The following is a 12,208-nucleotide window of genomic DNA, read 5'->3' as shown; positions in this document are numbered from 1 at the left end:
GTTTCCTTGACAAAGGGACTATACCGATATCTGAAGATTTGGAGGCGGGTCTCTAATGAGAAAGAACCTTTGATGTTTGTCTTTCTGAATCTGGGCTATCCCACTTAGTTTCCTTTCTAGCTCCCGTGTTGTATACTTCGCCTGACTTTAACGGGCACATTTCCTCTTTGCTGCATTACCACAGATGTTTACAAGGGCAGACTCCATGCTGTCAGCAAAGGAGCCAGTCCTTTCCTCTACCTTCCAATGTCTTCCTCACTTTCCCAAGAACCTCCCTGAAACCTCCCTGAAGCCTTTCAGACTCCCACTCTCGTTTGGCTTCCACTCATGCTACCCCAAAGCCAAAGCCAGTGGTTTTGGTTATGGGAGCATCTCCTATCTGTGTACAAAACTGAAGCCGATATCCACAGATACATAAACTATCTCCAGAGTGAGTGAACTAAACAGGAACCAATGCTCAGGCACCTACAACCCGGGCAATGTTTAGAAGGAGATAGTCTGCTAGCAATGTGGGGTCCTGGAGGTGGGACTTAACCGGAAGCTGAAAAGCACACGCAGGAAACTGACTCTCAGAATTAGCACTTTGGTGCTGTGTAGTGCACAGGAGTATATCTAGAGCAGAGGACAGAAGCTTCTGCTCTCCAAGGCCTGCTTTTTTCTTCCAGGATGGTAGGTGAGACCCAGAGAACATGCCTCTAACGAGAATAACATGAAAGTATATGCCATTATCTTGTCATAACTAAAACAGCATCAGGCTCTCACCTTCACTGTCTCCTGCCTCTCTGCAGCCATAGATACACAGTTACAGAGGGAAGACTCCAATTCCTTAAAAAATATATACTTATGTGTATCACACAAGTGCCAGTGCCTACAAAGGCAGACATCAGATCACCTGGAACTGGAGTTACAGGTGGTTGTGACCGATCCAGTGTGGATGGTAGAAAGTGCCATTGGGTCTTATGAAAGGGTAGCAAGTGCTCCTAACCACTGAGCCATCTCTCCAAGCCCAAACTCCAGGTCTGAATGAAAGAATGACTAAGTTTCAGAACAGTAAATGTGGGTACCATTGGACTCATCTAAAGGAAACAGTTTGCTATAGAATGTGAAAGAAGAACTGTATTGATTTTAGGGATATATTCCTTATTCCCAATAATCAAATTATAGAAAAAACTTAAATGCCATATTATTTCTTGTTCCTCTGTGACTAATTTTATGCTAAATACAGATATAGCTATAATTTTTGTTCCTTACATATTCTTGTCAAACATGACCATCCTAAATTCAAGATTATAATTAATTCATGTGCCTATTTCTACTCAAGGAGAAGCCAAGTTCATGTACCTATTTCAACTCAAGGAGAACTTTATTTTCATAATAAAAGTAATTACCAAGTTATAGGCTTTGTATGGATAAAGTCCTCTTTTGATTTTTCATTTCTAAAGCCATACATACATAAATATCCTATACATTACAGAGTACCATGTGATATTTCAAGTGATGTGTGTACATTTTACACTATTTAAGTCAGGTTAAATGTATATTTCCTATTGTTTAGTTTGCTAAAATATTTAAAATTATTTTTATCATTTCTTTTTAAATATGCAGTGGATTATCTAGTCATTCTAGTGTGTGCACTTTCTCACGCTAACGTAATTGTTACTTAGGACTCATCTGTGACCTGCTCCTTATCCCTGTCAGTACTGGGGATTCAGAGCCTTGTGTCAGCCAGTCAAGTGCTCAGACACCTCACCCCCTCCTACCTCTTTCCTTCTCCAGCCTCTAATAGATACCAGTCTCAACTTCTACAGGACCAACATTTTTTTCATATTTAGATCCCCGACGACATACTTAATTTCAAGTAGTCATTCTCACAACTCAGGGTAATCAACTAGAAACTACTAAACTTTTTTGGCAATAAGTATAGAATCTCAGATAAGCAGCTTCAAATGCCCACTGATAGGCTGTGCAGAACCTATTGCATGTCTAGAAGGTTTATCAAGTATTGTGCAGGATATTTTGAAGATGCCTTACTGTTTCTTGTTTGAATAAGAAACAGGAAGTTGGCAGTTGGCAACACCTCTCAAAAGTGCTCTTTTATTATAGGTAAGAGATGTCAAGGTCATGAAATATAGATACACACACTTCCTGATTCTCTTAGACAAGTCACAGTTAAATGTCACTCCACTACTAATCTCTTGGCTGGAACTGCCCATTTCCTTCTACCAAAGATACTGCCTAGTCTAAAGTGTTTTCATAAATGATAGTCTAAAGTATTTCCAATATCTAGCAATTGAATATTTACTCCATTCCAGACTTGATACCTTTCATAATTACATCAAGTTGAAAGTCACTTGGCTACCACATATCAATTAGAATCTAATGTTCTGAAACTCTCAAAAAGCAATTACAATTTAGTCTGCATTGACTGTATTTTGTTTGCAATATATATGCTATAATAATAAATTAACTCATTTAATTTAGAGTTCATAGTAAGAATAAACTGGGATTGGAGAGATGGTTCAGTTAGTAAAGCATTTGCTGTCAAGCTTGAAGACCTACATTTGATTCCCAACATCAATGTGGTGCCTTATGTATATAATCCCAGAGCTAGGGAGATAGGTATGTTCCTAGAAGGCAGTGTCCAGCCAGTTTAGCTGAGATTACAAGCTCCAGCTTCAGTGAGAAACATGGTCTCTCAAAACAAGGTGGGCAGTGACTTAAGAAGACACTCAGTACTGACCTGTGGTTCTAACGCACACACACACACACACACACACACACACACACACACACACACACACAATTGTCTTAATTTGTTTCATTTGCAAGGACTATTCTCTTTAGAGACTGAGTCTTACACTGTAGAACAGGCTAGCCTAGAACTCATTATGTATTCATGTACAGGTTTACCTTGAACTTGTGACAAACTTCCTGCCTTAGCTTATCATGTGATGAAATTATAGGCATGGGCCAACTCACTCAAGACTTTGAAAGTTGTTTTCTCTGTTTTTTTTTCTAAGAATATTTTTCTAAATATGAAATTATGAAGCCAGGCAGTGGTGGTGCATTCCTTTAATCCCAGAATTCAGGAGACAAAGGCAGGGGATCTCTGAGTTTGAGCCCAGCCTGGTCTATAGAGAGAGTTCCAGGATAGCCAGGGTTACACAGAGAAACCCTGTCTTAAAAAAAAAAAACAATTATAAACCCAGTGTCAGTGATATGCCCACGTATATCCGCTTCCAGCCTCAGTGGGCACCCTCATCCTTGAGCCACATCGTTATAGGTACAGACTCACACACAGAGATAAAAATTTTTAAAAATTAAAGAAATTTTATTATTGGTTCTTCTGGTTCATTTCTTTTTATTAAATGAGGAAGGATGGTTAAATAAGTTTAATTGTGATGAGATCTTAGACTAGAAAACAATAAAAAATGAATGTTAAATATTCATCATTTAAATACTTTTCTATTCTTAAATAAGGTGGGAGGAGAAGAATTTGTGCCCAACACCGCATCCATTGTAAGGTTCAGCCAAGGTGGACCTGACTTCGTTGGTTTGAATGAGGATGTGTAGCAGAGAACAGTAGTGGTGCCTGCGTGAATGGTTTATACCCACGGCTAACACATCCAAGGAGATGGAGGCGGGAGCAGAAATGATCAGGATTTCCCTAGAGACTCATGAAAGAAAGCTGGGCAGTGAGCAATGCAGCCTTGCCACCAACACAGGCACTGATACAAGGGAAGAACTCTCCTTCTCATGTCATGCCACTATCTCATCCCGCTGAGAACCCGGTGGGAAAGCGGGTTTGGCTTCACATGGAAAAATACAACGTTCCTCATTATTAATGCCATCTCAATCTGTCCTCACATGCAGAGCTCTGAAGAAACATTACTTATATTTGAATGCCTGTATTTTATATACAGTAATAAGTAATAATAGTATAATCTCTGGCCAAATATAACTCTAGATAGTCAAAACTGACGTTTAAGTCATGGCCCTAACTACTCTAATTGTGCACACACATGCTGTTATGCTTGTGCATCTAACTTAGCATCTGCTTTATAATACTTAAAGGTGCTTCTTTTAAAAATAATCTTTGGGCTGTAGAGATAATAGAAGGAACCATGAACTGTGTATTCATGGACTTACCTCACAACAATTACCTCAGGAACACAAATAACTAACTCCAGTGTTTAGCGTTAACGGCCTTGTTTTTAATCACTTAATCGCTTCCTATAAAGGAATGGTACAGCATGTACTTCACACTGGGGAGCTGCCCATTGTTGGTGTATCATTCGGTGGCTGAAACCTTCAAAAAATAATCTCAGGGTTCCTTCTGTGCCTTCTTTGGGAAGGATCTTGGCACAAGATCCTCGAGCTCTGAACAATGTGCACCTTTGAGAACATCACTCTCACCGGTCACATGGTAATTTGAAGTCGTTTTTGGTGTTCTGGATAATATTTCACTAAGGTTCCTCTTGAATAATATAACCTCATGCTCTACAGGTCTCCATCTTTAGTCTTACAACTTCATTCAAACCAAAGGACAACGGTGGACTTTTCTGAACACGGTAAATGACAGTCTTTAAAATTCATTTTTGAAGTGAACACTGCTAAGCATACCTTACATTAAAAGATGCACTTTTTTTCAGCCCCCTTCACTCTTCCCAAGAAACCCAGGAGATGAAAAGAATACCAACGATGAGATTCCCTTTATTCATATGCTAAATGATTGGTCTGTTGGCTCAGCCTAGTATTTCAGTTGTTAGACAAACAGTCTTGATCATCAAAACCTGAAATTCTTATTCTGTTAATAATAACCCAAAATTGGCTAAAAACCTTAATAGCTAAAATTATCAATGCTTGCATTAGTTCCTATTCATCTGGAATATCTGGCTTGTATGTTTGCCATCATAATCAATTGGTTAAACTGCTGAATAATTTGACTAACAATATTTTTCTTTAATATTATTTTATTCACTTACTTCCAGATCACAACCCTTCTCCTTCCTCTCTTTACAGCCTTACCCTTACAACCCTCCCTCCCCACCACTGTCCCTTCCCCTTCTCCCTTGGGTACCAACCCACCATGGGACATCAAGTCCCAGCAGGCCTAGGCACTCCTCTCCCATGGAGGCACAACCAGGCAGTTCAGGTAGGGGGAAGGGGATCCAAGTGAAGGAAACAGAAACTGCACAGCCCCTGCTCCACTTGTTAGGGAGCCATATGAACACCAAGCTGCACATCTGCTACAGATGTGCAAAAGCTCCAGCTCCTGCCTGCCTGCCCCCTGGCTGGTGGTCCAGTACCGCCCCTATGGCCCCAGGTTAGTTGATGCTGTAAGTCTTCTTGTGGTGTCTTTGACCCCTCTGGCTTGGTCAATTCTATCCCCCCACACAAGAGTCCCCGAGCTCCACCTGATGTTTGGCTGTGGTCTCTGCATCTGCCTCCATCCACTGCTGGATGAGGACTCTCAGGAGACAGTTATGCTAGGTTCCTGTCTGCAAGCATGGCAGAGCATCATTAATAGTGTCAGGGCTTGGCTCTCTTAAATGGGATGGGTCTCAAGTTGGGGCAGTCACTGGATGGCCATTCCATCGCTGCTCCATCCATATCCCTGCATATCTTGTAAGCAAGACAAATTTTGGGTTGAAGGTTTTGTGGGTAGATTAATGCCCCCTCTCTCCTCTGGAAGTCCTGCCTAGCTATAGGAAGTGACCACTTCAGTCTCTATATCCTGCTGTGGTAGGAATCTCAGCTAGGGTCACATCCATAGACTTTCCCTTTCCTCCCCATCCCAGGCTTCCCACTAGTCCCAGAGATGCCCTCTACTGGTTTCCATTCTTACTCCCAGCCCTCTTCTGTCTCCCCCTCCCCATTTTACCTCAAGACCCAGCTATACCACTCCTGGGCAAATACCCAAAAGATGTCCCACAGGGACACTGGACCTTAGCCAGAAACTGGAAACAACCTCAGTTGATTTTCCTCAACTGAAGAATGGATAAAGAAAATGTGATACATCTACAGAATAGAATACTATTGAGATATTAGAAACAAAGACATCATGAATTGTACAGGTAAATGGATGGAACTTGAGACTATTATCTTGAGTCAGGTAACGCAGTCAGAAAGACGGGTATGTGCTCACTTATAAGTAGACATTAGCCATAATGTGCAGGGCAACTGTGCTACACTCCACAGACCCAAAGATACTGGGTAATAAGGGGGTCCCAAGGGAGGATGTGTGAATCTTACTCAGAAGGAGAAACAAAAAGTCATCAGAGGTAGATGGAGAGGGGGACCTGGGTACCAGAGGGAACAAGAAGGGAAAGAACAGGGATAAGAATCATATTTTAGTATCTGTTCTTTTTCATTTGTTTTTTGAGGCACAGTCAATTGTAAGTCCAGGCTGGCTTCAAATTCCTGATACCCCTGCATCTACTTGTCCAGTAACGAGATTAGAGGCATGCATGTCATACCTGGCTTCTTACCTGTTCTTCATAGTTTACCTGTATACTTCTTTGAAGAAGGTCAAACTGGCCTACATGGGATCATAGCCCTGGACCTTTATGAGCCCAAGAGTGATATATTGCTGTGTCCTCTTGGTGGAGACTAACTTTCCAAAAAGCATTGCAGAAACCTCTCCAGGGGAAGAAAGGCCCAATAAGCCTTTCAGACTTTATTGGTTAGCCCTCAAATACAATCCAAATTCTTCATGTTACAGCTCAAAAAAAGAATTTAACATTTTAGGCAAAATAAATACTTTATTGTTTTAATGGGGTTTTTGTTTTTTAGAGAATAGCCTTTGTGTGATAGTTCAAATATTTATAAACTTTTTAGGTATTCTTTCAAAGAATGCTAATTATTTCCAAGCACTTTTGACTAAAAATTTTCACACAAAGTAACATAATCGGAGTTGAAAATTACAAATACTAAAAGACTAATTTCTAATAACATTTGGTTGCTACTTTATACATTTATTTGACATATATAGTATCAGATAGGAACCTTTGTTTTTTTGTTTTTGTTTTAAGAAAACCATGAGCTTTCACTGGTTAAAACTGAATTAAAATCATTTATGCATGAGAAAAACAAATCTAAATCTCATTTGGAAAAACAAAACCCAGCTTATTCATTTCTATTCTATCCATTCAAGTCATAGGCCCCATTATCTTGACAATACTACTTAGTCTAAAAGACAGAAGAACACCTTAGAGTAAGACATCTGGACAAGGCAGAGTACATAATGCTTACCACAAGGCACATAGCTATAATAAAGTTACAACGCGGAGAGTACAGTGTCTACCAGAAGGCCCATAGCTATAATTAAATTACATTTGTTGGGGCAAAGCAACAGGCTTACAGTGTAAGAACATGAAGTAGTTGTAGGTAACCTCATGAGATCTACCCTACTGCTTCTCAGTAGCCTCCTCGAGAATTAAGAGCAATCTTTACAACAGAACCATTAGTCTTCTTAGAAGTGACCCCATGAAGAGCAGTGGAGGAAAAAATCATCGGTTGCTTCAAGCACTCAAAAGACGAATCTGTTATTGCACAGTAAATACCTCATAGAGGTCAGTGTTGTAGAAGCTAGTCTGAAGAAATATGTTATTTATAAGTCGGTTATGTCTGGATTCTTCAAGTTTTACAATTAACTCTACATGGGACATCAACTGGAAAAATATTGACATACAAATAAATACTAGTCTTTCAAATGGCCAGTCTGATAGTTTAGAAATGAGTCAGCAAAGTGCCTACGTTTCTAAGTATATTTTTTAAAATTTTGATGCATAGAACCGTAACCTGTACACTGCATACAGAAATGCACATAGTCCACTGTGTAAGTAGCCCAGCTCAGTAGAAAATATCTTCCATAGGACAGACACCTTCACCAGCATAAATCACCAACAACACCTGTGTAGGCTAAGGGAATGCATCCCAACCCTAAAAAGAAGGAAAAATGAATAGTAAACATTCTTCAAATACTATTTTGAAAGTTATTTTAAAAATGTGAAAATTTTATTCATATAAAGCCATATATATGGCATATATCTCTGTCTCTGTCTCTCTCTCTCTCTACCATCTATCCACTTGACATATACACATAATCTTCTGGTTGTCATTCATTTTTTGAAAGTTAATAATTTTACCCTAGGTTTTGAAAAGAAATTGTATGATTTGCTAAGACACGATATTTATTAAACTATTTTTTTACTTTCCACAGCTGAAATTATATATATAAAACACACTGAATAAATAAATACTTTCAGCTCTGAAAGTGTTGTACACTATTATTCCTTGGTGTGTTCACCAAATATTGCTATTAATAAAAATATATAATTTGTAAAAGTTATAGCTATTATTTTAATAAGTCACATAAAAATCCTTAATAAGGTAAGGTATTAAAAATTTTTGACTAATTCTCAAATTCTTGACCATACATTGTACCTTTGAAATACTATTTAATACTAAAGTAAGATTCTGTCTGAAGTCTAACTCCAGGATTTATTCACTATACTGACATCTCTATAAGCGCACACTGCAGCAAGTCTGTTCTTACCCTGAGTGGCTTACGGATACTTTAGAAAGCTTGCATATGGTTTTCACACTTTAGGACAGCTATGACATACACTATCAAAATAAAAATTTAGCTAGAGATAACAACTGCACTAAGAAATAAGAAAACAAAGAATTCCGAATCAAGTGTAACGTCTATCCAGTTCCATGAAGACATTAATAAACATTACCGAGTATGTCCCACTCAGTGGCTGTCCTGCTTAGAAGCAGATGCTTTACTTGAAGACACTGCTGCCAAAAGTCCACTTACAATTTCTCGTCTAATTTCCCCAACAATAGACTCTTTAATCTATAATGGAAAGAGAGAAAAATATGAATTTAATGATATTTTTCCTGGTTTCAGATACTTACCACTTAATTGTTGCAGTCAGCTAAATTGTGGAGAAGACCACAGCCTTCACGTGTGTGACAAGCACAAGGAGGCTCCTGGAGGAGAGCCCACCCCACGACACATCAGCCCGCCAAGTGTCGCGCAGCACAACCCAGCCAAAGGCATTATGAAAGACCACTCTAAATCTTTTGTTGTTGTTGTTGTTTTGAGACAGGGTTTCTCTGTTTAACTCTGACTGTTCTGGACCTTGCTCTATGGATCAGACTGGCCTCGAACTCAAGAGATCAGCCTGCCTCTGTCTCCCGAATGCTGGATTAAAGGCATGTGCCACAACTGCTTGACTAAAAATCATAATTCTTATGGGAAAAACATGAGAAAATTTCTCATCAGTTACTTCACACAACAGCCTGCAGAACTAAATGTGAGGTTTGCGACGTTGCTTTTTATGGAGGCCAGGAAGTCAGAGGGATTCATGCTTTGAATGCTAAGAACACCTGTAAGTGGCCAAGCGAGACGCAGGCAAAAATACTCTGCTTGTCTCTAACAACTAAAACCAGAATAGCTACAGAAGTTTAACCTAACACGCACTTTTGGTAGACAGAAGAAAAGTTATTTAGTGACACTTAGATTTTAAAGGTTATAAACACACTTCAAACAGCCATCCATTTGCTCTAAACTTGAATTATCTTTTTCTCTAGTGTTATGACGCACTTGTCACCTGTCTGACTTAGGTAAGAACTTTCATCTTGGGTTGGAGAAGAGGCGGAGTCAGTGTATTACTTACCATGCAAGCATGGGTACCTGGATCTGATCCTCAGAACCCACAGGAAAAACAAAACAAATAAACAACACAGGAAAGCAACACCAAGTGTAGTGACATGTGCTTATAATTCAGACACCGGGGAGGGGGAGGGAGGAAGGTGGGTCCCTGGACTGCCCAGCTATAGCCTAATCCAAGGCCCTTTTCTGAAAACAAAGGAGAAGTCTCTTGAGGATGACATCTGAGGTTACCCTCTGGCCTGCACATGCACAAATAAACACCCATACATGCATACACACAGAGAGAAAGTATACATCTTATTGCCGAAAAAAGCAAACAGATGGGCAGGTGGAATCCTGACACTACTAATGACACTCTGTGATGCTTGCAGACAGGAGCCTAGCATAACTGACCTCTGAGAGGCTCCACCCAGCAGCCAATGGAAACAGATGCAGAGACCCACAGCCAAAGAGATGGAGCCCAGGGATCTTACTGAGTTAGGAGAAAGATTGAGGGACCCAAAGAGGGCAGTAAAGACCAACAGAGTCAACTAACCTGGACCCTTGTGGGCTCCCACAGACTGAATCACCAACCAAAGTGGGAGCACAGGCTGGACCTAGGCTTCCTGTACATATGTAGCAGATATGCAGCTTGGTCTTCATTTGGGCCCCTCAAACAACTGGAGCAGGGGCTGTCCCTGAGCCGTCCGCCTGCCTGCCTGCCTGCCTGCCTGCCTGCCTGCCTGCCTGCCTGTCTGCAGATCCCAAGCCCCTAAATGGACAGCCTTATCTGGCCTCAGTGGGAGAGGATGTGCCTAGTCCTGCACAGCTTGATGTGTGTGAGGTGGGTGGGTGGGATGGATGGTTAAAAAATGTGAAATAGTAAAAGAAGAATAAAACAAACAAAGAGAAAAGCAAACAGACAGGAGGCAATGATCACCTCCAGATGTCTAAATGCTACATAAATACTACATGCCTTCTTCTTCTTTTCCTTTCTAATGATATAGCTTCACCTCCAAATAGCTCTTTGTAAAGGCTTTAAATGTGCATTTCCTGAAGTAAATAGATAATGCATTCCAAAATTAGCACTGTGCTACTCTCAATTAGCTCTTAAAAATCCTACACTTCCACAGTTTCCTGTCAGCCTCATCCATTTCCTAAAATGTTCCTAAATACATCCTGAAAATACCTTGGTTTAAGTTTTTCTAAAAATGGCTATGCTATGCAAAACTGGTACATAATATATATATATATATATATATATATATATATATATATATATATATATATATGTATATACACACACACACACACACACACACACACACACACACATATATATATATATATATATATATATATATATATATATATATAAAATGACTTATATATGATTCTTCACAGAAGCAGACTAGGGCTGGAGAGGTGGCTCCGCTGTTAAAGGTTAGGCTTACAACTAAAAGGCAATAGGAACAAAACGTTCCTTTGCTGTCAGCAATCATCTGCCATGCTGCACATGTAAATAAATACTAGATCTGAAGTCTACCTTCTACGGCCATTCATGAACACTAAATAACAAAGATTTTCAGATGCACCACACTTTATAGACCCATTTTAAGTGGGTATGAAACATGAAAATCTGAGTATTGTAGCCACTGTACATAAGATAAATGCAGTATATAGGAAAGGAATCATTGAAATTCTATATTATACAAGATGTTAAGCATTCTCTAATAAGACAACTTTATTACATCTTCCTGTTTATCATTCAATTAAAAATGAACGCTAAATATTATGGTAACACAGATATTGCTAGCATAAAATATAAAAGAGTATCTAAGAGCCTGGGAGGTTGAGACCGAAGGATTATTTGAGTCCTTGAACTTGAGACCACCTTGGACAAGCCCTATCTCAATAAGAAAGAAAAGAACCCAATGAACACGAATCTCCATTGTCTAGTACATTTTACTCGAGGAGCACAGAAATGATACCATCTCGAGAATAATAAGAGAAAGCTGGGGGTGGTGGCACATGCCTTTAATCCTAGAACTTGGGCAGCAGAAGAAGATAGATCTCTGAATTCAGGGCCAGCCTACTCTACAGAGAGAGAGTTCCAGGGCAGACCAGGGTAAATACTGAGACCCTGTCTCAAAAAACCAACACCCAACCAACCAACCAACAACAGAACAAAGAAAGAGAAAGAAAATGAAAGTAGCCACATTGAAACTAGCACTGAAAATAACACAATGCCTGTAATAAGCCATTTCACAGCAGAACTGTGAACAAATAAATTAGCTCTAAAGTTCCTCATGCTATAGAGACCACTTGGGTTCGGAGTAAGAGAAGACATGGGGCTTCAGAGTATGAAAATTCTAGACTGGCTAGTAAAAGCACTTTTGTGAGCACAATTTCCAAAAGGTTGTATTGACATCAGACAGACTACTTGACGCGCATGCGCACACACACACACACACACACACACACACACACACACACACACACACACACGATTTTTTCTTGCAACACACAATGAATGACTTG

General features: G+C 39.7%; 1 protein-coding gene across 3 annotated transcripts in view; it reads right to left on the bottom strand.

Annotated features, from left to right (window-relative positions):
* Positions 1-6,643: 6,643 nt before the first annotated feature.
* The window catches only part of Itprid2 (ITPR interacting domain containing 2), a 37,422-nt gene continuing 31,857 nt past the window's right edge, over positions 6,644-12,208 (bottom strand). For 2 of the 3 annotated variants that reach the window (XM_017591707.3, XM_063283643.1), the window contains 2 exons: positions 8,748-8,866; positions 6,644-7,944 (listed from right to left, as the gene is read on the bottom strand). In XM_017591707.3, the coding sequence (XP_017447196.1) occupies positions 8,762-8,866 (105 nt within the window). In that variant the 3' untranslated portion in view covers positions 6,644-7,944; positions 8,748-8,761. The remainder of the gene's footprint in view (positions 7,945-8,747; positions 8,867-12,208) is intronic. The other variant, NM_001107738.1, reaches the window with a different exon arrangement.

The sequence above is a fragment of the Rattus norvegicus genome, chromosome 3 (assembly GCF_036323735.1).
Source record: "Rattus norvegicus strain BN/NHsdMcwi chromosome 3, GRCr8, whole genome shotgun sequence".
NCBI classification, from domain to species: domain Eukaryota; kingdom Metazoa; phylum Chordata; class Mammalia; order Rodentia; family Muridae; genus Rattus; species Rattus norvegicus.
This window is presented reverse-complemented; position numbering and strand designations above follow the sequence as displayed.